General features: G+C 56.3%; 1 protein-coding gene across 6 annotated transcripts in view; it reads left to right on the top strand.

Annotated features, from left to right (window-relative positions):
* LINGO1 (leucine rich repeat and Ig domain containing 1) overlaps positions 1–27,147 on the top strand; it is a 191,868-nt gene that overhangs the window by 155,126 nt on the left and 9,595 nt on the right. Inside the window, exon 1 of one of the 6 annotated variants that reach the window (XM_047738957.1) lies at positions 17,512–17,536. The exons of 4 other annotated variants lie outside the window; for them this stretch is intronic. In XM_047738957.1, coding sequence (XP_047594913.1) covers positions 17,531–17,536 — 6 coding nt within the window. In that variant the 5' untranslated portion in view covers positions 17,512–17,530. Of the gene's footprint in view, positions 1–17,511; positions 17,537–19,208; positions 19,770–27,147 lie in introns of those variants that run through there. One more of the 6 variants, XM_047738956.1, reaches the window with a different exon arrangement.

The raw sequence follows: 27,147 nt of genomic DNA, 5'->3' as shown, positions 1-27,147 counted from the left end.
AGATGCCATCCTTCCTGGCTGGAAACTGCAGGTCAGCCCTAGAGTCCAAGATGTGCGAACCAAAGATGAGTAAACAGCGCCTGGGGAGGTGGAAAGGGTAAGGGACAGCAGGCAGGGACAGTAACTTAGGACTTGGGTCACTTGAGTCTACAGCCACACAAGGCTGTGCATCCTTGGGCAAGTCCCTTCCCCTATTGGCTGTCAGTCTCCCCCCACTAAGAGACTGGCCCGAGTCCCCATCTCCAACCCTAACAGAAGGGTTCTGATACCTTCTTTACCGGCCAGCATTCCCCCTTCCCAAAGTGAGGTGGTGAGTGTGGGGGAAAGGGCCTTATCATCTACTATCCCTCATTCTGCACTCAGCAGGCCTGTGAGACCCCGCCCTGCCTTGCAGTAGTTGGCGAAGACCAGGTGGTGTGGCGAGGCACACTCCCTTCAAGGAGGCTCACTGGTCACCAGCCATGGCACAGACCAGAGAGGCTGTAGGTTGAGCCCAATTTCCCACCTTCTCCCCTTCGGTCCCACCATTGATCACCACTGAGCTGGAGAAATCCAGGAGGACTTCCTGGTGAAGGAGGAATTGGAGCTGGACCCTGAACCACATAGCTGGGCCAGGATGGGCAGCAGGTTGCAGGTGGAGAACAGCAGGAACAATGGCTTGGAGGCGGGGTGTGTCTGGAATAGTATGAGTGACAGACGTGACCTGGAAGATATACTGACATGGGGAAATGTGATTTCCATGTTCTAGTGGCGACACACACATGCACGTGCATGTGCGCGCACGCCCGCACGCAGAATCACTTTTTCCAGCAGCAGCTGCAGGCAAGAGCAGTTGGGATTGTTCAGAAGGACAGACGAGCTGTCAGCCAGGATTTCATTGTGCAGAGGAAGGATGTTGCGGGAAAGTCCAGAGAGCCTTCTGAGCCCCCCGCCCCTGGGGCCTATGGGAAGGGACCTCTCTCCCTGGTGAATCAATAACGGCAAGAAGAACAGTAGTAACTCTTTTTGGCACTTTACCACTAATGAAACACTTTGCTAGCTTTCGTCTTATTGGATCCTCACAATGGCCCTGGGAGGGCTGCTCTGTCCCACTGATTCACTGATACACAGAGAAGGCAAGATTTGACCAAAGCCGGTGGGTCTATGACATCTGCTTACCTTGTTTGACTCCACGGTATATCTGTACCTGCTTTTTCGGAGCCCCATGGCCTTCATCAGGGGGACATCTCCTTGGCAAATAGATGGGGCAGTGTTCTGGCCTGAATGGGAAGCGATGCTCGGTTTCCCACTCCATGGCTTTCCTTGACTTCTCAAGTTTGAGGCGTTTCCCGAGGCCACCGTTGCTCAGCCATCAGCCCAGGCTCCCTGAGACTCAGGGACCCCACGCCCCCACATTCCATAGGGCATCTTTCCCCAGGAAGTGAGAGTGTGGCAGTTGGCCGGGGCAAGGAGCCGGCCATGACTCTGCCCCCCAGTCTGTAGACCCTTGTGCTGCCCTTGCTCCTCCAGCGGGGGCCCTCAAGTTTGTCCGTGCTTGTTCTGCCTCTGCAGCTGTTGAGATCAAGTGTGGCTTCAAGCAGGAGGCTAGCGTGGGCTCCCGAAACATTGCTCATTAAGTCAGAGCACGACTGAGAGAGCTCTACACACCTAGGTACGATGTGGTACTTTCTTGGTAGAAACTGATTATTATCAGTCACTACTGGATACAAATTTGGGCTTTTAGCATTTGGCCTTAAGAAGGAACTGTTAGCACATTTCATTTTCCAGATAGTGGTTGTGGGAAGCTCTGGGCGTGCCTCGGCACCGCACCCCCCCACCCCCGCCCCCCACCGTGTGAAGATTACTCTGGCTTCTAGGTCTAGCCACTTCCTCATTTGCATTTTAGCTCGGTTTGGCTCCTTTTATTTTCTTTTTTAAGTTTGTTTGTTTGTTTGTTTGTTTGTTTATTTATTTATTTATTTATTTATTTTTAGTAATCTGTACACCCAATGTGGGGATTTGAACCCATAACCCCAAGATCAAGAGTCTCGTGCTCTACCAGCCGAGACAGGCAGACTGTCCAGTGGGTTTGGTTTCTTTAGCGGTTCCAATCTTGGAATACCAGCCTGCAAATGATCACAGAGAAGGTGTCTCCTTAGAGCTTCCACGTAGCTTTCTAAACAGTATTCATTCAGTCTTCTGCCATCCATTCTTTTATTCAGAAAGCGGGTATTGAGTGTCAGGTACTAAAGTCACACAGTGAAAGAGGGTATGAGCTCCCTGTTCTCCTTCCACAAATGGAGGACTCTCTCTTCCTCCCCTGCCCTGTTCAGTTTTCCATCAAAAGTGGCCTCGATGTGTGGACCCAGATGCATAAGTCGGCCGTAGCTACTTGTCCCCAGTTGGTGTTTTCCTTTTCCACGTTCCTCTCCTACCTCTCCCCTGCCTCTGAAGCCTCCCAGTGAGGCCAAATTCACTCTAGACTCAGCCTCTAAAATGTCTACTTGCCCTCCATTAACACAGACTTGGGGCAGCGTGGGAGCCTCCGGCTTCTGCGCGGTGCCTGGTCCACACCAGCTCTGGGACCTTCCTTCCGCATGCCCACCCCCCCACCATCCTCATCCTGCTGTCTGTGTGACCATGCTTGGACTCTGTGCCTTGTGCCCACCCTGCAGGACTCGCTTACTACTTCCGACAACCCCCAGCCCTTCCCCTCACCCCATCCCCGCCCTGAGACGTTTTGTGTTCAGATGCAGTTGCCAGGCCCCCCACCTGGCAGGCAACTCCAGCCTGTCCTCTCCCCATCGTGGTGACTTCTAGGGCAGGAGGAGCTGGTGGCCCAGGACAAGACCCTGTGGGGCCTGAGGCGCTGGCTGGCCCAGCTCCACCCAGACAGAGCTTCGGGGCTGGCCACCCCCTGCCGGATGCCTGGGGTTGCTATGGCGACCCTCACCAGTTTCCCTGCATGGAGACCATCAGAAAATAACAGCGAAGTCTGTTTTATTCTGTGTCCCACCTGGGAGCCATTTAAGCCTCCCGACTCCTTTTGACACGTAATAATTTTTTTTTCACTTTTAAGATTATCCTGAAATCTCACTTCCTCCTCTTCCCCCTCACTTCTGTCCTCCGTGGCAGTCGCCGAGAGCCTCAGGTCTTCTGTCACATCCGTGCACATGCTGTGCCCATGCTTACGTGCCAGAGACACATCAAATTGGCCTCCCTGTGATTGTCACTTGACAGCAAATCCCCAGGGGCCAGGAGCTCTGTACCCCTTGGCCTCAGAAATCAAGGTCAGGGTCAGGATCAGGTGGGTCATCCTGTGATTAGAATTGCCATTTAATGTTCTCTCTGCAATAGCGATCAACTATGGTTGGACATAGAACCCAGCCTTAGAATGAGAATAGCTTAAACGTGGGTTCAAGTCTTGGTTCTCCCACTTTCCAGCCAGCTAGAGTTGGGGGGAGGGGTGCGTCTGGGGAATGGCCACATCTGTGGTTGCATGGCTGGCATTCTGGCTCTCCTGGCCCAAGTGTGTGGCCTGGCGCTAGGGACTGCCCTTCTGTGAGCCTCAGTTTTCCCCTCTATACAACAGGGCCAGTGGTGTGTCTGCTTCAGAAGGTTCATTGCACGTGAAGTGTCCAGCACGGTGCCTGGCACAGAGCAAGTGGTCCTTATGTGCTAGCTTTATGGCTAGCGTTAATATTGCAATTATTATCGTATCTGGGTGATCTCGGGGCTCAGTCTCGTCACCTGTAAAGTGGGGTTAATGGTGCTACTGGGAGCCCCAGCTGCCACCTGATACCAAAGTCCTCCCAGCTTCCCATCCCCTCCCCCATCTGCTGTCCATTGGCCCTGTGTTTCCTAGATATCCTAGGACAGAGAGGGAGGGAAGAAGGAAGCAAGGAAATAAATTGCTCCCTGTCTGTCCATCAGTTAGCAATGGTGGTGTCAGTTTTCATAAAGAAGGGGAATCTGCAAAGTAGTCAAAAAAATATTTCCTGTGTGACTCCAGCAGCCCAGCTGTTCCCTTTCAGGAAAAGTGCTGAAAGCTGAAAATAAAACCAAGGAACAATGATAGGAAAACATAAGGAAAGAAGGGTGGGGCACGGGGAGGGAAGGGCAAAGCAGACAGGGAAAAGACAGACATGGGGTGTGGCGGCACAGAGGACACCCAGGTTTTACCAGCCCCGTGCTAGGCTTGCAACATCTAGCATGCCTGCCCTTGACCCAGCGCCTGCTCTGAGCTGCACACTCGAACCCGGGTTCAAAGGCAGGGCTGACTAAAGAAGCCATCTGTGAGAGTTAACATTGGGTGCATTTGTGAGTCTTCCTGGCCCAATCTCAGGCCCCTGGGCCTTATAGAAGGCATCTCAGCAGTGGGTTAAACGCTGGCCTCAGCGCTGGGAGGGAGGCCTTGGAGAGGAATTTCCGGGCTCCCACTTGGCCTCTGGCATATACTGACGCTGACCCCACACTGGACAACTGTGGCCTCTTCGTGGGCCTTGTACGGACCCCACTCTGTCCAGCCTCTGCACCTTGTACCTTCTGTTCCTTTCTCCTAGAAAGTCTGTTCCCCTCTGCATGTCAGGACTTTACCAGTCCTAGAAGACTGCCTGCTCTAGGGAGACCCCTGGGATTCCCACCCCCCCAGGGTTCATCTCTCCTCCCTTCCTGCTCTGATGCCTACCCACCTTGTTCAGACCCTCTTGTAAGCTGGGCCTGCCTCCTCACTGGCCTGTGCTCTGGCAGATGGACCAGATCCCTTTCAGCTCTGGCTTTCTAGTGCCTTCTGCCAGGGGCAAGACAGCCTGGGGACCATTGCAGTGCCTGGTCTGAGAGCTTTTGGGGGCCTTGGGTTCTCAGCAGGCCATTCGCCTGTCCCTAGACTCCCACCCAGGGAGGCCACCAGGGAAAGTGTCCCCTGGCTTCAGAACCAACATCTATAAAATAGGCAGTTAGACTACACAAGTCCTAAGTCCCTTACCCTACACCCAACCAGCCGGGCGCCCTCCCTGCACCTCCACACTCTTCAGCTAGAATGTACCCAGAGGGCCAGTCCCAGTTTTGCCACTGACTTCTCTGTGACCTTGGGTGAGTCTCTGTGCCTCTCTGGGCCTCTGTTCTCTCACCTGTAAAGTGGAATGCTAACAGTGCTTTCTTCGTTTTGCTATTGGGAGTATGGAACAAGTTCATGTCTAGAGTATGGGAGGGCCCTGAGTAATGCTTAGGAAGTGTCAGGCATTTTTATTTTTCCCCAGGGTCTGTGGCTCCCTTTGGGGCCACGTTTAGAGGAACACACCCTCCATGGCCCATCAGCTAATCCTAGGCCAGGCACTTAAGGCTGTCAAAGTCCCTATCCATCTTGGGGGGCTTCTGGGGACAGGGCTGTCTGAGGCCCAGTGGAGGAAATCTTTCCTGCGGGGACTTCAGGCTGGTGGAAGGAGATGGGAGAGCAATCATGGCAGGCTCAGCATAGAGACGTCCACGCCAGGGACAGGCCCTTGAATCCTGCCCCGAACGCACGTTTCTGTTCTGTCACATCTGCTCCTGGGAGAGAGGGCTGGCTGGCCTCTGGACTGGCTCTCCTGCGTGTGGTTCCTGCCCTGCTCCACCCGCACACAGATCTGGGGGCTCAAAGAGGAGGGAAGGAAAGCTTAGCCCTCTTGAGGAATCGTGATCCACAGCCCATTCCTCTCACCCCTCTCCTCCTTCCCCATCCACACCCCCGGTTCTGCTCTCTTGGTTGCCATGACAGCAGGGCACTGGGGACAGAACCAGAGTGTGGCAGCATGTGTGCCCATGGTGGTTGGCCCCTCTGTTTCACACTGGGGTCCTCCTGCAAGCTGGTGTAGGGCGGGCTGGGGTGGGGGCTGGGTGTTTGGGTGGAGCCCCTTCAGGGCCGCAGACACTTCCCTGACAAGCAGCTAGAGCCATGCAGGAGCAGTTGGTGCCTTTACTGACTGTGGGGGCCATAGGTGTGTCTGCCCCTCTGCAGCTGAGGGTCCTCCCTGTCACACCCCCAGCAGCCTCTTGCCAAAGACCCTTCACCACCCTCTCATGCTGTTGTGCTTGCTTGAAGCTGGCTGGCTGGGTGGTGCTGTCTCACTTTACAGATGGGGAAACCGGAGGCCTGCTCATGCTCTCACTCCTTCACTGGCTCCCCTAGGCCATAGAGGTATCAGTGGGGGTTTTTTGGAATCTTCCTTTCCGGGGCTCTCTCTTCTTCCGCACCTGAGTAAGGCTGATAGTCTCCACGGCAAGGGGAGAAATGTCAGCAAGGCCTTTCACTCGGCTTCGCTTTATTCTTCAGTTCCCAAGGCTAACCTTTGGCTAAAGGAGGGGCCACCAGCCTTTCTAAAGTAGGTCCGGAGCCAGCTTTCCCGTGGGACCAGTAAGACACGCACCGGCACAAAGTGAGGGCCGGCGTGCAGCTGTGGGCTCACCGAGGTGGCAGCCCGGGGAATGTGGGGGGCCAGACTGCCTGGGGAGGGGAAGGCCAGCGTGGTGGGCCTGGATTTTCTCACGGTGCTTCCCACACTTCAGACATTATGGGCATTTCTCTTTAGCCAGGCTAGGTGCAGGAGCATGCCTCCCTTCCCCCAACCTCCAGCACGCTCACTGAATGTGAAGATATTCCTGCCGAGTTCACGGGTGGAGAGAGATGGGCTGATGACAAAAAATGAGGTGGTGAGAAGGAGCCAGACCTCCATTCCACCCCAACCTGCCCACCCCATTGTATGCCCTGGGGACACTGTCTGGCCCCAGCTTCCTGGGCTGTGACATGGGAAGTCTCTGCAAGCTGGGTGGCCAGGCTCCTTCCTTCCAGACCCCTCAGCCCCCTGATTTGGGGAGTGGGTGGGTGGTTTTCTCCACCCCGCTGTCTTTGTGGCTCCCGGGCAAGTGAGTTCCAGGGGTGTGTGCGGTGGGGAGGAGTGTCCGGGTATGTGCAAGGAGGTCAATGAGTCTGAGTCACGGGGAAGTTTCCTGAAGGCACACCTGGCCTCTGTCCCCACTGATGAGCCACCAGACACTGCAGGTGTTCATGGCTGGTTTTCGCGCCCCAGCAGGTGGTGTGAACACACTGCCTGAATGTCTATGTTGCAGTTTGAGAGTGTGGGGGCTCTCCCATTGTCTGCCTTCCAGATCTCTCCACCTCAGGCTGCCAGCCCTAGCCTCCGGTCACTCACCCCATGGCACATCTGACCCTGCATCTCTAGAACTGTCACCAAGGTCGGACCTGGCTGCTGGTTCTGGCTTCAGTAGGGTGAGTCACCTTACCTTTCCAAGCCTCCGTTTTGTCATCTGTGAGATGGGCAGAGCAGCACCTTCTACATGTGTTGCTGGAGGGACTGAGGGAGCCACTGCTGTGTCCACTGGCTGCAAGAATGGCCAGTGAGAAGCTGTCCAGGGCTCAGCCTGCTCTTGGCTCAGCCCTGCTCCAGAGCCCATTTCCTGGCCTCTCAGGGTGCATGGGCCAGCTTCTCTCTTGCCCTCCTGCTGTCATTCACACTTCTACTCATGTCAACCTCATTTCCTAGGAAACAGAAATGCCCCAAACAGGTGGGCCCTGAAGGAGCAGATAGATACTCAGGCCTGCCCCGGGGACCCCAGGAACTAGTGTACACCTCCCCACCACCAACCTGGCCTCCTGGGCTTCTAGGACAGCATGGGCAGAAAAGGGATAGAGAGGGAAGGCACTGCCCATATACAGACCCCAGTTGCTGCCCCAGGGTAGCTCGGAACCCTGAATGAGGCCTTGGGTCTTCTGTTTGCACTGATGAGCCTTGGAGAAGGGAGGGAGATACAGAAGAGTCCCGCTAAGGCCACCGAACCCTAGCACGTCATGTTTAACTGGGAGGCACACAGCACAGATGTCTAGCACAACACAGTGATATTTTGACAACAACCACAAAAATTGGACACACACACAAAGCAGACACCACTGTACCTACTAAACTCGTGATCTCAATGGCTTGTCCTCTAGAGGGCTAAGTGTATGCAGGGCCCAATTCCCAGGGCTCTGAAAGGATTAGCTCAGTAATTCCTCACCACTCTTTGGAGCAGGTGAAGGGGCTTGCCCAAGTGCCTTAACCAGAGGAGTCCATATTCCAGAAGATTCTCCCACGTATCACACTCACTCATTTCCGTTTGCAGATATCCCCCCCACCCAGCCCCATACTAGAGGGAGATGAAGTGGGAGGGCCAAAACCTTGCCTGGGGGTGGCACCAAGCTCTCAGGAAGGACACTGTCCCCTAAGTCTCTGCCTGAGATTTTCCCTTGGCCTGCTGCCTCAGGGCCAGCGCTGTGACTCCTCACGGGGTACAAACCTTAGACCATGGAGCTTGGGGGAGCCACCTTCAGGACTTGCCCTCCCTGCTCCTTGTGCTGTGACTGGCAGGGTGGCATGTCCAAGAACAGCAGGAAAGACAATGTAGGCCACACAGCCAGAGGAGGCCCCAAAGGAGCCCTGGGGACCTGAGGGTCCTGGGCTTTCCTCTTTGCATACCTTCCACACGCCTCCATGAGCCTCTCACCCCTCCATGTAACCTCACCACTGCTGAGAGTTCCGTCAGCCCTTACTAAGATGTGACCCAATTAAGGGGGGACAGAGGGCCCTTCCTGCCTTTGAGGTTGTCCTATGCCCAGAATTATGGTTCTTCCCTGAACCCCCAGAAAGCCCTGTTCTCCCACCGGATCCAGGGCAGGCAGCCTTCCTGCTCCCCATTCCTTCTCAGCTTCCAGCACCATCCAGAGGGCCTGGTCAGGGCCACTTGTTACCCAGTCCAGGGGTCTAGCTTGCCTTATCTCCCTGGCCCTCTGAGTGAAGGAAAGTAAGTTGAAGAGATGGAAGGAGAGAGGGAGACAGGAAGAGATAGACCCTCAAGGGGTCAGAGAAGGGCTGATGCTGAATTTTGGGGGCCATGAGGGGCCATGGCCTGACCTGACCAGTTCATCCCCCAAACCCGGTCTCCTGCTTGGGTCTTTGTAGCAGCCAGTAGTCTTGTCCCTGCACCTTCTGCACGCTCCCCCCACCCCGTACCCTGCAGCCATTCAGTTTGGTGTAGTCTTGGAAACCGGAAACCTGACAGACATGTTCCAGCTGCCCCACATATGACCTATGTAATCCTGGGCAAGTGGTGTCCCCTCTCAGAGGAGGGAGGTATCCTTAGGGCTCCGAGTGAGCACCCAGTCCCAAGAACAGCCTTCTGAGACGCCTCCATCCCTCACTGCCCAGGCCATCTGCCGACCACCGCAGGCACCCGCCCCAGCTGCCCCCTACCCCGCTGGGCAGGTGATGGGCAGGCAGGTGCCAAGGACTGGGAACTCTTGGGCAGGAAGAGAGCTCCTAGGAATGCCACACCAAGGTGGCTGTCAGAGCACTTGTCCCAGTTGTCACAACATGACACCGAGCACGGGGCGTGAGAATCTCCCCACCTCCTCCTGGGATGGAGTCCAGCTGCTGTGGGGAGAAGCAGGAGGCTGAAGCTCTGGGATCCAGCAGTGACCTGTGTGGCCTCTCCATCCATGTGCAGGACAGGCTGCCGTGGGACAGACCGAGGCTGCCTAAGAGAAGATAAGAGGTGCAGAGAGGACCCCCAGAGGAGAGGCCCAGCCCAAAGTGCAGTGCTTAAGAACTTCCAGGATTCCCATCTTTCCTCTGGGAGAAGAAAACCACTTCCAGAACTTAGGTATCAGTGGGGGATATTTCAGGACTGGAGAGAGGAGCCTGTTGGCCACCCAAACCTGGGTGATGTGCCCAGCCCTGCTCCCTGTGTAGCCTCCAGCAGGTTGTGGGTGAGCTGGCTGCCTGTTTAGGGAAAGGGGTGCCTTCCGAGGCCTGGACTGCCTCCCCTTTGCCCTGTGTGGCCTTTGGCAGAGCTGAACACACCAGGGGTGCCTAAGTGCCCAAATCGGGCAGCCCGGTTCCTCGTCCCTGAAGGAAGTATCCCAGAGACCGAAGATCCTCAGCCTGAGAGACAGTGGGGTGCCAAGCTCTTCATCACCAAGGACCCCAAATGCCGGTGTTTCCCTCCATCCTGTCTTTCCCTCCCCATGCCCGGTGAGGCCTCTCTCTGTTGGCAGCCCTACCTCTGCCTTCCTCCTCTGCTCCCCGGTGGGTGGGGACACCCCGTGTTTGGTGGAGCCTGGGGTGGACCAAGCCCTGGCAGCTGGACACCTTCCCCCCTCCTCAGCTTTCTCTCCTTTCTACTAACATCCTGGACGCCAGCCTTAATGGAGCGGAAAGAGAGCCCAACAGAAGGAAGCCTCATTAAGCCTGATCTAATTAGGAGCTCCTATGAGATTGGGGGGCTGGGGAAGTGCCTTATGCATCAGGAATATCACACCACAAACTCCCGGGACCCTCCTAATCTCCCAGGTAGGCACGACTATCCCCAGGTGGCATGAACGGAGAGCAGCTCAGAGAGGGTAGGTGACTTGCTCAAGGTCACAAGCAGCAAGTGACTTCCCTGGGATGTGCACCATGTGTCTCTGGGTCCAGCCCCCAGTTCTCCACAGCACTGGCCTCGCACATCAGGCCGGGCAGGCCCCAGAGCTCTTCAGGCTCCTGTAACGCCCTCCATGCGGGTTTATCCGGCCTCTGCGTGCCCACCACAGTGAGGGAGAGCTCGCGGGTCCGGTTCTGGCTCTTTCCATCTGTGGACCTCCTCGGTACCGCCTGACTCCCCAGGAGGGTCTGGGTGGGGAGGAGGTGGGGACCCGGGCCAGCCAGCCTCTCAGGCCCTCTCTACCCTACCCTCATCCATATTCCTCTGGAAGCAGGCGGGATGCTAGGGAGCCCCTGCCTGGCGGCCAGCCGCCCCTTTGTTAGTCTTAGCTAACAAGCTGTTTATGGGTGCGACATGACACCTGCTTCCTTTTTTATAACTTCAATAATTTATGGGCATATTAGTGGCCAGGCGGCCGCCCTGGGTCCCAGCCAGACGGGACAGGGCGATGCAGCCGGGTGCCTCTGCCGATGTTTACTCTCTCCCACCATCAATTATTAAGGAGCTAGCCTTCATTTTTGCACATAATTACATGCACTGTGATAGTTTGAACTCCCCTGCTCTTAGTCCCTCTGGAGCAGGGCCCGGCCTGCCCTACAGGGCTGAGCCTATGCAGGGGTCCAGCTGTCTGTCCTCACCATCCAGGGGTCAGGCCTCTGCACCTGCTGTTCTCTCTGCTCAGACACCATCCCCCACACTCCATTGGTTGACTCCTACTTAGCCTCTGGATTTCCACCTCCCAGAGATCCATCCTGACTCCTGTGCGTGAGTCTTCCCATGCTCTCCTCGTCTCTAAGCATCGCAGTCCATTAAGTCTTGCACACTAGACTGTGGGCTCTTTGGGGCCCAGAGAAAGCTGTATCGAATATTTGTTGAGTGAAGGAATGAATGGATGGATGGATGGATCCCCCACCTCCCTCGCCACCAGTGAGCCCACTGAATCACCTGCCCCTTCCCCTCCAGGAAACCCGTCTTGGTTGCTCCCACCACGCACCTCCTTCTCCCCAAAACTCCTCCAAATTCTTCTTGGCTGGGTTGGAATCCCCAAAGGACAGCAAAGCCTGGACCCTCTGTCTGTGCTCCCAGCACCAGACAGAGGGCAGGTCAGAATGGAGGGAGGGCCAGTTATGATAATCTCAGCTCTGCTGTGTAACCTGGGGAGGCTGCTGGTCATTTCTTCATTGACCATATTGATCATGGAAGGGGGCGCATAGAGATGACAACTGTCCCTACTTTGCTGGGTGGGGTTGAGGCTTATGTGACATGGTTTATAAAAGCACCGAATGCAAGGCCAAATGTGTCATAGGTGCACAAACAATACTCCTTAACTTCAACCATCGTCTGTCTGGGAAATGAGTCAATGAATTGAACTGAATCGTGTTGAATTGAATCCTCTTAGTCACACCTTCTCTTGTTCACACCTCCTTGTGTGGCCTCAGGTTGGCTCATGGGAGCCCTACAAATATTCCAGAAGGATGAATCAAGACTCCCGGCATCTCAGTCCACACCTAGGAAGGGGGAAGATGACCAGTCCCTCCCATGCTACCGAAGAATAGAATGAGGTCGGGGAGGTATTGTGGCTCCGCCGAGGATGTGGCAGAGTGAGGAACCTAGCCTTGGCCTGCCACTGGGCTTGAAGGTCCAGGAAGTTCTCCCTGGAAACCCTGTGCCTCAAAGTCCTCCTCTATAAGAAGAAAGAATAATAGAATAGACCCATGGGATTGTTGAGAGGACAAAATGTGTTGCTTAGAACCGTGGAGCCTACTCACAGTGAGCCCCTCAGAGTGTGGGGTTCCGGGTAGGCCTGCCTCTAACTCTTCCCTTTTCACTCTGTCCAGTGGGAGCACTCCCCTGGAATCGGTACTGGTCATTCTTATGCATGTTTTTAGACTTTGCCTGTATATGTAGGTATCCATGCACAATTTATAAGGTTTGGGGCTTGCTTTTAGACTTATATTGGTGGTACCATCTTATATGTAGCTTTGGTTCTTTTTTCTCCCTCGACCTTGTGTTTGTGGGATCACCCAGCTGATGCGTGGAGCTCCAGCATGTCCCTCTTTAGGGCTGTGTGATCATGCACTCTGTGTTTATACACCGTTCTGGTGATGGGCATGCAGGGTGTCTCCAGTTCCTCACTAGAACAAACGTTTTCCTGCCAAGTTGCTATGCTGTTTCTCACCCTGACCAGCAGCAGGTACCTGGCCCGCATTATCTCAGCCACGCTGGGAGAAAGACGTTTTTTGCCCATCTCACAGATGGAGTATGTATGAGTTAGTTATCTATGGCTGCATAACAAATCACCCTGAAACTTAGTGGCTTGAAAAGACAAATTTGTGTTATCTTACAGGTTCTGTAAGTGAAGCTTAGCGTGAGGCGTCCGGCTCCAGGTCTCTCACAAGCCTACCGTCGGGTGTCAGCCAGAGCCTCAGGCATCTCAAGGCTTGGATTGGGTAGGGTCTGGGTCCATGTTTACTCCTGTGGGTATTGGCAAGTGTCAGGGCCTCGCGGGGTGCTGGTTAGACATCAGTTCCCTTCCATGTGGGCTTCTCAACAGGGTGGCTAATAATAATACTGCATCTGCTATGTGTCATAGTGAACAAGCAAGTGATGGAGAGAGAGTCCCCAAGATGAAAGCTCGTCTCTGATAGCCTATCGGATTCTCTCTGTTAGAAGTGATTCCATTAGCCTGGCCCACGCTCAAGGGGAGGGGATTGCATGCAGTGGGGGAGATGCCAGAAAGTAGGGACCCATTGGGAGTCGTCTTCGGGAGCTGCCTATCCCAGGGCAACTGAGGCTCAGAGACTTTCTCAGGGTCACACAGCGCTTAGAGATAGAGCCAGAACTGGAACTCAGGACTGCTCAGCAATAAGGCTAGACACCTTCCGAGCCGCCACCCTCTGCCTTTGACTTAATAACAGGTTCCGACTTAAGTTAATAAACAAGACTGCTGCACAACGGAACTCAAGACAAGCGCTTAATGAATGGATTTGCTAATAGTGCTGCCTGTTTGCACACATTAGCTCAAGTGCCCCCTGACATGATCCATGGGGACAGCCAAGCCCAGGCTCTCAGGAGAAGCTGCTCTGCCAAGCCTGGAGCCCAGATCCCCAAAGAGCCAGGGAGTGGTCCCTTTTTACAAACTGCCTTTTATATTTGCTTCTTTGTTTTTGCTTTCAGTTTAATCATTTGGGTGTTTTTGTGGTTTTGGAGGGTCGTTTTTAGTGGAATGCACACTTCTTAGGTCTTAACTGCAAGGTCAGGAACATCAGGAGGGACTTTGGGGTGGGCAGGGCTGACGAGCCCCTTTACAGGCCCCAGACAGATTCCCTGCCTCTCATCTCTTATGGATGCAGGAACCAGGCACCCAACCCAGCAGGACTGTGTGGCTGGGCTGAGTAAGGGCTCCTGCCCTGGGTCCTCCAGGAGCCTTTTGGTTCCCCCCAGTTCTCAGTGCGACTCCAAGTAGTGGAGGCTGCTGCCTACGTTGCTGCTAGTTAAGGGAATGTCACGGATGCTGGAACATTTCCAGTGGAGGCGTGGGTGACCAAGGCCCCAAGATAAGGGGAAGTGAGAGTTGAGGACTTAAGTGTCCCTGCCCCCATGGCCTGGGCCCCCCTCCTCTCGGGGAAACCTACTGGTCCTTCCTGATTAGTGGATTTCAGTTGAGTTTAATTTGCACACATCAGCTGCTCTGGAATCAGGGCTGTGGGCTCTGCAGAAACCAGAGGAGACACAAGATCAATCCCTGCCTTCAGGGTGTTCCTGATTCTCAAAGAACTTAGTCGAGGCTTCTCCTATTGGGAACGCTGAAAAGAACCTTAGAGTCAACCCCTGTCTTCACAGAGGAAGGGCTAGGGGTGGGGGGCAGGGAACAGAGAACAACCATAACAGTATAATAACCATTTATCAAGTACCTACTGTGTGCCCGCATTTATCAAGCACCTATTGTGTGCCAGGCCCAGCATCAAGTATTGGATATATATATATATATTTTTTTAAGTCATGAGATCCTCACATCATCCCCCATGAAACAGGTTCTACTTTTATTCCATCTTCCAAAGGAGGACACTGAGGCCCAGAGAGGTAACCAAGGATACAGAGTAGGAGACTGAGGTGCTCAGAGTAGGCTTCTGGAAAGAGGGGGCCACACAGAGCCCTGAATTGAAAGGGAAGAGGGGAAGGGTGGGAGAAAATGGATTGAGAGTCTGAGAAAGCTGTCAGTGACAAGACATGCCTGAGCTGGGGGATCACCAGGTAAGAGGACACCCTAAGGAAGTGGTGGTGGCTTTCTGCGCCTCTGCCCTTGGAGTCTTGGCCTCAGCTTTGGCCACAGTGTTGTCCCTCCACATTGATCAGCATATCTCCACATGTGCTATGTGCAGGGTTCCTTTGAGCTGAGAGCCCCAGTGTCCTTCCCTGGGCCGGCTGCCCCATGTAGGACATGGAGGCCAGGAGCTGGGGTGCACATGGATGAGTGTCTTTTTCCTTATAGGTTCCTGGGCCTGACCCTCTTTAACAAGCCTTACTGGGACCCTGGCATCCCCAGGTCCCTTCTGGCTCAAGGAGGGGCTTCCGAGGGGGCAAGAAGGTCCTAACCCTGGCCACAGCTCCAGGCCCACCTCTTACAGGGACTTCTCTGCCAGCTCCTTCAGAAGCCCCCCATATCCTGCCCCCCTCCACAGCTGCACCAGTGCAGGGCCCTGACCTATGGATTTTCTGCCACGTGCTGATCCACTTCACTCCAGCCTGTGTCTTTCCGACTTCATTATACCCGCAGCCCAGCAGCCCCAGCATAGAGGGCTGCCGTAGCCAGAGGTGAGTATGGGGCTTCTGCTGCTCCTGGAGGCTGCAATGCCCCCAGCTCCCAGGCTTCAGCTTCCTAGGAACTCAGAAGCCTTGAAGGAGCCCCCTCTTGGCTATCTAGGTGGGGGCGCACTCCCCATCCCAACCAAGCCCTTATTGCTTGGCTGGGGCAATTTCCCCAGGGAGGGGCGGCGGCCCCTCAAGGTCACACAGCAAGTTATTCAGAGCACTCAGAATCAAATTTGCAGTATCAGTTGGAACATGGGGTCCACCAGCTCCACAGGGACCTCCTGCTGGATCCTGGCTCCAACCTGTTCCCCACCCCTGCTCCACGCCCCATGTGGCCTGCCCAGCACCCCCCCACCTCCACAGCGCCCCCCGCCACCTCCCTAGACCCTGGTCTCCGTTTTTCTTGCTAATTAGAGGTCTCAGCCATGACCCCAATGTCCCAGCCATTTTAGAGCTGTCATTAATTTCAAGTGGCTTCAGAAATAATCATCTGCGGGCTGCTGGGCTGGAAGCAGGCACAGAGCAGGAACATGGGTAGCCCTGCGTGTGCCACCCATTCCTTCCTGGGCCCCGGGGGCCCTGGCCCCTCTTCCTGCACCCTCAGCCGCCCAGAGTTGGGGGGAGCGCAGGGCTTGGGCTGGGACATCAGACGCACTGAGCTTCAAAGTCCAGCTCTGCCTCTTACACAGTGAACTTGGACAAGATACCAGCTCTCCCCAGAGCCTCAGTTTTTCATCTGTGCGGTAGGAGAGCGCCAGCCTCTCTGCTTTGCTGTTCTCAGGCCACTGCAGGCTGGCTGCTGCTTCGGGCCATCAGCTCCTGCTTTATTGGGACTTGCTAAGTTTTCTTTCTGAAGCCAGGATCTGCTATGTGCCCTCCAGTGAGACAGGTGGGTTGAGGCCTGCTCTTGGGAGCTCCTAGTCTGAGGACAGAGATAGAGGAGACTGGGGCCTTGCTTCTAAGGCCATTTTAGTATGGGGAGGGAAGACAGGAAGAGAATGGCCTTAGTTTGCTCTTGAAGCACCCGTGGAAACCGGGCAGAGGACACACCAGGCAGGTGGACCAGCAAGGACTGAGGCTTCAAAGTGTGGGTGAACATTCTTCAGCTGTAGCTCAAGCGTACAATCCCCTGGTTGTGTCATTCAAGCCTTGGGCCAGGCCCCTCCAAGGTTTCACATTCTCCATGGCTCTGGGATCCCTGAGAGGGCTCTGCTGGGGCCCACCCCACCAGCCGGAGCCGAGAGATGCCCGTTTCATAGCTCATGCAGAGACATCTGACTGGGGAGGACACAGTGACAGGCCTCCTCACCCTTTTATGGGGTCTTGGAGTAACAAGGCCAACACTCTCACCAGGTCCAGGCTGGACCCTCAAAAAGGACTTTTCTCCAAATTCTTCCCCCAACTCCTCCCCAACCCCATTGTTTCCATTGGCGAAGTAAGATAAGGGAGTCATTTCTTCTGGAGAGACAGGCAAGGAGGAACGGCCTGGATACTGTATAATGGAGAAATAAGGATGCGGGGCAGTTCCTCCCAGACAGAGCTCTTTGGTCATCCCTGCTGCCTCAAGGCGCGAAGAGATAATTGTGGGCCCCAGAAGGCCCCAGCCCCCGGCGCCGCCGACTTCCTTAGCCAGCATCTGGGGTTTGGCAGTGGGCTCTCCCCCATTTCTCCTTCGAGATCACTGAGGCTGGGAGCAGGTGAGTCGGGGGCGGAGATGCCGTGGCCGCGCGGTGCCTGCGTCAGTCGCCGCACCAGGAATAGCCCCCGCCCCCGCTCCCGCCCCCCAGCGGGTCTGCGCGCCCGCCGGGCGCCTGGCGGAGCCTTTACGCAGGAGCTGGAGAGCGTCTATTCCTGTCGGGCTGGTGGGAGGAGGCGGCGCGGGAGGGCGGGAGCTCACGGGTAACTCACCAGCAGCCGGGGTGGGGGAGCTGGGGAGTCTGGGAAGGGGGTCCAGGCAGCAGAGAGTTGAGGGACCAGGGAACCGCCTGCGCTGGGCTCTTGAAAGGGACGAGGACACCTGTGCCGCCTCCCCTCTTCCCCGCCCACCTGTAAGTCCCTCTGCCAAGCCTGCCCCCTACTGGTTTACTCAGCCCCGGAAGCCGATTCAAATTCCCATTCCAGGCTTTAGGTGCTGTGTGACCACGGGCAAGCCATGTAATCTCTCTGAGCCTCGGGTTCCTTCTCTCCGTCACGGGAGAACAACAGCGCCTCCTCGGAGGTTTGTTGGAGGATGAAGGTAGAGTGCACAGCAACAGCATCCGCACCTGCTGGGAGGGGCTCCAGCTAGGCCTAGGATAAGGATGGACACAGGGAACGGTTTTTCAGGCAGGACTGTCCAGACCAGTGGTGTGGCAGCGAGACAGCGAAGTACCCAGAATCTGTTTCGCTGGAGCAGAGGGTCTGTGCAACTCTTCGGGCTGTGTGTGTGAGACTGAACAGTGGAGATGGGAGATGGTGTTGGGGGTCTGGGGAGACTGGTGGCCCCACCATGCCAGGCAGGTATCTGCAATGAATGTCAGGCAGGCTCTGTTGGGCAGGGGCGGGGGCGGTCGGGGGTGGGAGTAGGATCCCGGGGTTTGTCTCCGAGACCGAGGGACCTTGGGCCAGTCTCCTCTTCCCCAGCCTCAGCTTCCTTCTTTGCCTGCCAGAGCCCCTACGCCTGTGGGCTCCCGGTGGCAGGGGGCTAATGTGCTAATGGGATGCGCTCTCAATAGTGGGGAAGGGTTGGACGTGCCAGGTGGTGTCAGCACTGATGCTTGTTCTAATCATACTAACTTAGTGTTAAAGGGCATCTGGCTTACAGGAGATGAAGGGACGTAGAAGGAGATGAGATGGTAAGGGCGGTAGTCCATTCTGCACCCTAAGACACCCCGGCCAGTGGATCCACTGCATCAGCTGATTAAGGAAGATCAGAGAGATCGCTTTCTCTAGGCCCATCTAAGTGCGTGGCTCTAGCCCAGGATCCTCTGGATCCCTGGTATCGAAGTGAGGGACAGCCATGCCCAGACTGAGACTCTGCACTGCCCTCTGCTGGTGTGTGGGTGCCGTGCCCGCGGCCAGAGCCGGCCGTAGCGGCCTGCTGCCCTCTGCTGGACGGGAAGCCGGGTTGGGCGGGGACCCGGGCTGCAAAGGGCGGGGCAAGACCCCGCTTAGGGTAAAGCCGCGGAACTGGCGAGGCTTCCTCTTTACACCCCGCCCCCAGCTTCCCTCTCTACCTGCCTGGCCCCAATGCCGCCAGGGCGTGGGCCCTACGGAGATTTGCGTACATTTGGAGAAGAGGGACAGGACAGAGGCTCCGGGCCTTACCCTTCCCACGCCGTCCTCCAAACAACCCTGGCTGGGTGGGGAGCCTTGCCCTGTCACGTGCGTGTGTCCGTCCACAGGGCAGTGTGCAGTATCCCTGGTTAACACGTGTGAACACATTCATGTGCACACGCATGTGGCCACACAAGAGGGTGCGTGCCCACTCAGAGAGGACCGTAGCCCGGACTCCCCTGGGTCGGGCTGGCCCGGGATTCGCCCGGAGCCCAGGACTCGGAGGGGCGCGGCCGGTGCGGGCCTGGCGCTCCCCGGCGCCGGCAAGAGCCTGGCGCGCCCCTCGCCTGCGTCCCCCACTGCCAGTTTCACTGCCCCATCGGTGCAGGGCAGTGGTTGGGGCGCTCTTCGCTCTCCGCCCCCTCGGCTGGAAGAAAACGAGCCCCCTGCCTCACCTCCCCCCCTCCTTGGTTTTGCGGCCGCGCCTTCTCCTCCCCCGCCCGGCACCCGCCGCTCCTCGCTCCCTCCCTCCCTCCCTCGGTCCCTCCTCCCTCTCCGGCTCACTCCTCGCTCCTCGCTCCTCGCTTCTCGCGCTCCCTCCCCGCGCCGCGGCAGAGCGCGGAGCCCGGGCGGCAGTCGGTGCGGGAGCCGGAGCGGGCGACCGGCGACAGCGCAGGCGGCAGCGGCGGCGGCGGGTCCCGGCCCCGGCCCCGGGAGCGCGCGGAGTCCCCACCCGCGCCGCTCCGGCCCCTCTCCCGCCGCGGGGCTCCGAGCAGCATGCGGGGCCGCTGCCTGCCGGCCTCAGCCCTGGCCCCGGCCCCGCTGCGGAGCGCGCCCGGCCTCGACCCCGGCCCCAGCGGCAGAGGCGGTGGCGGCGGCGGCGGCGGCTCCAGGGCGGCCCGAGGCGCAGAACCAGGCTCGCCGAGCCCGCGTCGCACGTCCTGAGCGCGCCCGCCCCTCCGCCCGCCGGGGCCGCGGCCTCCCGCCTTCCCACTCCCGCGCCCTTGCCCCAGCCCCGGCCCCGGCTCGGCTCCCACCTGCGTGGGGCAGACAGACGGACAGACAGCCCCGCGAGGGCGCGCGGACTGCCGGGCGGAGGTGTCGAACGGGGAGGAGGAGACGGAGGAGGGGGCTGGGCAGGGGCTGAAGCCCGGCGGGGGAGACATGCGATTGGTGACCGAGCCGAGCGGACGGACGGTGCGCCCGAGATGCAGGTGAGCTCGGCGGCCGAGGCCCATCCCCGAGCGGGCAGCCCCGCGGCGAGCTCCCGTGAGGGCCGCCGTTGGCCTGGCTGCGCCCTCCTGGGGCTGCGGGGCACCCCGGCGCCACCCAGATTTCCCTTTGGGGGCGCAGATCTGACCCTCTTCAAGCCTCAGAAATGAAGATTCTTTCTTTCCCGTTCCTCCCACCCCACCAAATTCCAGGTTGGCTAGCTGGGACGGGTAGCTGTGGAGGAGCACCTGCTAGGGTCCCAGTCTTGCTGCCCCCCCCACCCGTGTCCCCTCCTGTTCTGAGCACTATTCATCCTGGAGGGTAAGCCTCTTGCTCAGCGGGTGGCTGCACCTCTCCACAGATCCCAGATCCCCCCCAAGCAGCCCTGGCCAGCAGCAGGCACCAGCCAGCTGGTGGATGCCGGTTTGGGACCAGTTTTCTCCACAGCCTCCAGCCTGGGCAGCAGCTCCCTCCCCTAACAGGGAGCAGCCCCTTTCCTGCTCCGGCCCAGCAAGAGGGAGGAAAAGGGAAATGGGGGTGGGGAGAGTGCAGAGGAGGGAGTTGGGGCTATGGAGGACTCTGGAACCTTTTAGGGGCCTCCCTTTGTCTGTCTTCAGCTTGGGTTTCTCACCTCCTCCTGCCCCACTTTTCATTCTTAGGCAGCCGGTGGGAGGTGGGAACCAGCTGAGAAAAGGGAGGTGAGGAGGGAGCGTCCTGTTCTCCCTCCCCACCCTCTGTGAGGTGGCTGAGCACCACCCCGCCCCAAACGTGTCCCTCCAGGTGGCTTCCACTTTGGGGAGGGGTGGGGCCAAGTCCGGTGGGCTCTCCCCTCTCTGTTCCTACCCTGAGTCTCAGCCCAGTCCCTTGCAGCCCTGGTTTTGCTGGAGGCATCCCCTTTGTTCTCTGAGGTCCTGGCTTCAGGGTGGGGGAGAAGGGGCATGTGGGAGGTGCCCTGGGAGTGCAGGAAGGCCCTGAGATGGGGATCAGTCCCATCTGGATGAGCCCCTTCCTGTCCAACCCAGTCCACCTTCTGTCCTCCTCTGCTTGGCTTGGGCAGCCTGAGGGTGCTATGTCCAGCCTGGCTCAGAGCTCTGGGCTCAGCCCTGCCAACAGCTCTTACACTGGTGCCTCCCATGCCTGGGGAACTGTGAGCCTGAGGCCCCCAGGCTTTGCAGCTTTGCTGCCTGGGGCTTCCCCACATCCGGCAAGGAGCATGGGTGAGGGAAGAGAGGGTCACCAGTTCCCAGACCCTTTGTCCTTGTGTGGGACCTGGTCTGCTGGGACAGCTTGCCTGCTTTTCCCCCATGGCCTGAGGCAGGAGGGAGAGGATAACGCGACAGAGGGGTGAGGCCAAGAACTCCCTGGAACCCAGGTAGGGACTCCTGGCAGCACCCGGATGCCCCTATGAGAGGGGGGCTTAGCAAAGGGGAGGGCAGGCCCCCTGTGACGGTGCTTGCTGCCTCTGTCCCGTCCCCCTGCCAATTTAATTGTGAGATGGGCCTTGGATAGGGCTTGGTCAGGGCTGCAATGCCCCCCAGGGCCTGGAGTTAAAGAAGGTCCTCATTCCAGGGGCCAGATTTTGGGGGATAGGTGTGTGTTCAAAACCCAAGAATCTTGGCTTGTGGGCAGAGGGCCCTGTGTGCCTGGAGAGACTACTCTGCCCCTTGCGGTAGTCCTCTTTGATTCTAGTGGCCAGTGCTCCCTCCCCTGCCTCTGAGCACCCACATTGCCCTTTACTAGTTACTGTTCTCTAAAACTCAGAATTTCAGACACACACACACACAACCAAAAAAACAAACAAAAAAGACCCCAAATCCTCTCGTGTGTGTGTGGGGGGGGGGGGGGGTCTTTGTTCAGCATAAAGCCAGACAGGTAGCAGGGATGGCTCATCTGGTCCTGTCTCCTGGTGCCTCTTGGAGCAAACAGCTGGAGGATCACAATGGGGCCGAGAGTGCATTCCTTTGGAGAAGGGAGGCACCGTAGTGATTTAAACAGGGTCCCATGGAGGAATGAGGCACTGTGTCAGCTGGTCCTGTGGGGCTCATGAAAGGCCAGGGAGGGGAGGAGGCAGACAATGGTGATTTCAAAGTCAGAGCCTTAGCTTGCTAGTCAGGGTCTTTTGGTCCTGCTGTCCTCCGTGTGGCACTCAGAGGACAGATGGAGCCTTCCAGACGCAGGGTCTCCTGTCTGTTTTGCCCTGGACTATGCCCTTTTGGGGCTCCCATGGATTGCCTTGAATGTTCAACCCTGGGCAGTCATATACCCACCCACTGAGCTCCCCTGCTTGGCCCTCAGGATAGGGAAGACACTGGGAGGTACCAGGGAGCATCTATTGGCTGGTGGCAAGGACTGCTTGGAAGGGACACGAAGTCCTCTACCTGTATGGATAGACAGAGCTAGGTGATGTCAAGGGTGCCCAGGCAGTACACTTAGTAGCCCACCCGAACTCAGAGAAGGGTGGGACTTATTTGGGGGAGGTTGCGGTCGCCAGAGGTCCTCCAGAAAGAGAGAGACGAGTAGGTCCTGAGGTGGTAGCAGACTTTGCAGACACATAGAAAACCGGGGATTCCAGAATTGGGAGGGTTCTTTGTAGAAAGAGTGTGGTAAGGCAAGTTCATTTCCAAATGCATCTGAGGCATTCTTGATACTGACCTTTGTTTATGTGTTGAATGAATGAATGAATGAATGAATGAATGAATGTATGTCCTTGGGTGCTGTGGGTCCAGGAGAGCCGTGCTGACGACAGTCTTCTCCTCATGTGTACTTGGTTCATTTGATGTCACTTTATAGTGAACTTGTTGAGCGTGGACCCTGGAGCCAGATGCCAGGTTTCAGACCTCAGCTCCACCTCTGCTGAATTTCTTAATCTCACCAGGCCTCAGTTTTCTTATCCATAAAGTAAGGCTAGCAAGGGTATTTACCTCTAGGGCCAGCAGGAGGATTAAGTATGCTAATATATGCAAAGCATTTAGAACAGTGCTTAGTACACAGTAAGCTCTCAAGAAATGCTAGCTATTCATAATTTATATCGGTGATGTGTTCTCAGTCTTTTCCCTGTAACTGGTACGGAGATTTGATGTTATAGCTGAGAAAAGGGAGAGAGCCAGAGAGGTGGAATGACTTGCCCCAAGTCCCCAGCTGATAAGCTTGATCTAGAATGCCTTCTGCCTGACCCCTGGGGCTCAGGGCTCACTCATCTGGGCATGACCTGGTAACTGATTAATGTATTTAGCATTAGGGATAATAAAAGTGTTACAAATACAACAATGCTACTTCCTAAGCTGAACACTAGGGCTCTAACAATCGTGTCCATCTTCCACGGGCTTCCTCACTTGATTCCTTGGTCTCTTTCTCTGAGGCAGCCACTCTCCTAATTACCTAGTTAGCATTCCCTTGCCTTTTTATTTTATTTTATTTATTTTTTTAAAGATTTATTTATTTATTTATTCATTTGACAGAGATCACAAGTAGGCAGAGAGGCAGGCAGAGAGAGAAAGGAGGAAGCAGGCTCCCTGCTGAGCAGAGAGCCCGATGAGGGGCTCCATCCCAGGATCCTGGGATCATGACCTGAGCTGAAGTCAGAGGCTTTAACCCACTGAGCCACCCAGGCGCCCCTCCCTTGCCTTTTTAAAGCCATGTATTTTAGTATATGGAAATTGTTCAGTTTGGGTTACCTTTGAACTTTGAAAAAGAGCCTGAAACCGGATACAGCCATCTGGAATTTGCTTCCCCCCCCCTCAACTTCATATTCCTAAGCTTCGTTTATATTGTTGCAAATAATGGTAGATGTAGTTCATTTGTTTGCCCTGGTGTGTAACGTGCTGCCATTTGAACCTACTGCCACGGATTTATCGTTCTTCTCTGTGGGTCATTCCCCTTCTGGTTCTCACAGACAATGCTGCCGGGAGCCACCTTGTCCGGTCTCGTGAGCACGCAGAGGGTCTCTGGAGCACACGGCTGGGAGCGGAATTGCTGGGCCGTAGGGCGTGGGCATATTCAGCTGTCCTCGAAAACGTGGTGAAGTGTCTTCCAGATTAGTTGGACCACTTATGCCCTGCAGTTGGAGAACAGTGTCCGCAGTGCTCCCCACCCTCGCCAGCGCTCGGTGTGGTCAGCCATCTTGGTTTTTACCAATTGGTTGAGAGTAAAACGGTGTTATGTTATGGTCTTACTGTGTATTTCCAGAATTCAGGGTTTCTGATGTAGGAAATGGGGCCGAGATGGCCTGTAGCCAATGTGTAACAGGTGCTTAGGGAGCGATTGTCCCCTTTGTCCCTCAGAGTTCCCCAGTTAGTGGGGCTGCTGTCTCTATAAGCTCTGAGCTCAGGGATGGGTAAGGGCACTCAGAAGGACTCCCCAGGGAAGGGGGTATAAAGGAGGAGCAAAGAGAGCTTAAGTCTTGCACAGGACCCCAGGGGTTCTGTGTTCACCCCGAGGATGGGCAGGGGCGGTCCTGGCTTGGCAGAGGGAGAGAGATTGTCCCCCCTGAAAACCCTTTCTCCACACCCTGGGGTCTGGCCTGAGGTTAGGCACTGGGGAGTACTTCATAAGAGTTTGGTGAACTGGAAACCAGATCTGGATGAAAAAAGGTATCTTGTTCTTCCTTCATTCCCATCTCCTTGGGGAGTCCTCCCTGATTGCTCTTGCCCACCCGAGAGAGTGAGGGGGATGGCTGAGCAAGGTGGCTCCTTGGCGGCAGCAAGTTCCCCTCAGGGGGCCCTCAAGCCCCCTGTGTCCCCACAGAGGCCAAGAAGCTCGGTGCTGGCGAGGTGATTCGGAGCCGCTCCCTCCGCCAGCCTGGTGCCCCAAGGATTGATTCTGGGGCCGCTTTCCCCTCCCGGACCTGGGCCCCTGGAGCTGGTTAGAGACGAGCAACAGGGCTGGCGGAATAATTATGCCTATTTCATGTGACACCCAAATTGATTGCCGCCAGGGTGACATTACCAGGGCATTGTTCCTTGTCTCCAACCTCTTATTACATGTTATTAGGGTGTGTGGTGTGTGTGTGTGTTTTTCTATTTTTTCCCCCTTTCAGGGAATTAATCTCTCTCTGCCGTGTCCTCTGCTTCGCTCTATAGAGAACCTGCCTGTGGCTCTGGGAGGGGGCGGGGCCCGCCGGCCTGCAGGCTTCCTCTGCCTGGCCCAGCCCCAGGAGGGCTGTAGATGGAGCTTGGGGGGGAGGGGGGGTGGCCATCTCAGGTCCCTTTACGTGGGTGTGAGATGGGGGTGTCTCAGAGCTGAGAGGGGCTGCTGAGGTGCGTATGGGAGCAGAAGGCTTTCCCGTTGGTGTCCCGGGTTGCTTTTGTCTTGGGGCACGCTACTCACCCACTGCTACGAAGCCAGGTCTTCCATCCTGGGCCATCTGGTCTTCCATTTGAGTCCTCACACTGAGCTGAATTGGGCCTCCCGTGCGTTTTGACACCACCCTCTTGGCCTGCACCAGGCTCTTTGCCCTCTGTGCCTTGGGACACCTCTTAGAGGTTTGCCTATGCTCAAGCCTGGGCTTCTCATGAACATGTAGCCGGGCGAAGGGGTCCTCAGTTCCTGAGCAGAGCAGAGCATGCCCCAGCCCCGTCTGAGCAGAGGGGCTCGCCGCCTCTTGATTTGATCTCGGTGTACAGGTTGGAAAAATGGGTTTGGGTGAGGGGTTGGCCAAGATTCACTGGAGCAGAGAGCACTTTGAATATTCAGTGGTGGTAGAAGGGCATTTTTCTTTATAGCTTGCCCATGCTCTAAAAAACTCACTGGACCTTGGTTTGGGATGTACTGGGGGTTGTTTTTCAATCTTTTCACCTTTTTGAGGCATTAGTAACTCAAAGCTTCTCTTGACCCTGATCTACCCCCACCGCGGTGTCCTGGCACTACGCTGGGGAAAGAAGGGGGGTAGAGGCTGGGTTCTTCTGAGGCCGTGGCCCTGAGATGCCCTTGGACCTAGGACAAGTCCCTGATGCTCTCAGGCCTCACTTCCCTCACCTGTGTGTGGGGGGTGTCTCTAGGGTTACCGGGCCTCTGGAGTCAGATGATCTCGGGGACTGTGGGGAGGTAAACTAGTGTCTTGAGCCTCAGTCCTCATCCACGAAGTGGATACATGGCGAGGGTTGTTGGGGTCATTCTGCAGAGCACTCTGTATGTTCGATCCAAATATCTCTTTCCTTCCTTCTCTTTGAACTCTCTGCCCCCAGCCCCTAGAGGGGTACTGTCCTCCCCTTCCCTGAGGAGTTTTGAGCCTTGAGACAGGAAGCCACTTGCCCACAGGGTCCTACAGCTCAGCAGGCCCTTGAAACTGAATCAGAGAAAGGCAGCATAGTCTGCAGGAGTGGTCAGACAGCCTCAGATTCAGCCACCTCGGGCCCCGTCCCAGCTCTGCTGTCCATCACTGTGTGATTCATGGCAGGCTGCCCTACCTCTCTGTGCCTCAGTTTTTTCATCTGTAAAACGGGGATCATAGTACCAACCTAATAAGATGGTTGTGAAGAGGAAGGAAGCTCGTGTTTGAGTTCATAGCCTACTCGCCGTGTGACCTTGAACAAGTTACAGAACCTCTTTGTGACCTTGATTGAGCAACTTACAGAACCTTTTTCATTTTGTGCTTCTCTATTTTCTATCTGCAAAATGGGAATAATGACACAACCTACCTCCACACGCTGTGGTGGGAGAAATAAAGTTTTGTATGTAAACTGCTTAGATTTAAGAGCCTGGCACATGAAAGGCTCTTGTCTTCATCCTATTGATCAAGTCTCGGGACTTCCAGTGCCCCTGCTGGTTTTACCGCTGCCTGCTCCCTGCCCTGGGCCTCTGAGGCCATGAGCTCCTCTTCTTTCAGGCTCAAGGCTGATGGCCTAGCAGGGTGGGGGTTGGCTGGTGTCCAGGCCTCCAAAGCCTGAGATGGGCCTACCTAAGTTGTTCCCAAGACAGAGGAACCCTGAGGACTGGGGCAGTCAGGAAGGGATGAGGGGATCTGCCAGGCACCTACCAAGATGGCTTGGGTGGTGGATGAAGCCAGAGACCTTCAGCGGTTTCTTCTTGCCCTTGTGAGCCTGGGTTGGTGTTTAGGAGCCGGGAAAAGGTGGGAAGGGAGAGGTAGTGGGTAGGGACATGGGTTTTCCTTGAGCCTCCTCACGTCACCACGTGGGTGCTTGCCTAGCCCTCCTTGCCTGTCCTCTGGGACAGCTCCAAGCCAAGGAAGGATGCTTTTTCCTCGGGTGGGCTCAGCACAGACAATAAGGAAGTTTCCTAGAACCAGTGGCTCCCTCCCACGCTTCCCAGGACAGCTCCTAGCTTCCCAGCTGGACTCTTCCCTCAGAACAAGCCTGTGGAGGGGCCGTCAGGGCCCAGAGTGGTCCAGGGTTCACCCAAGGTCACACAGCAGGGCAGGTGTGC

The sequence above is a fragment of the Lutra lutra genome, chromosome 7, assembly GCF_902655055.1.
Source record: "Lutra lutra chromosome 7, mLutLut1.2, whole genome shotgun sequence".
NCBI lineage: Eukaryota > Metazoa > Chordata > Mammalia > Carnivora > Mustelidae > Lutra > Lutra lutra.
This window is presented reverse-complemented; position numbering and strand designations above follow the sequence as displayed.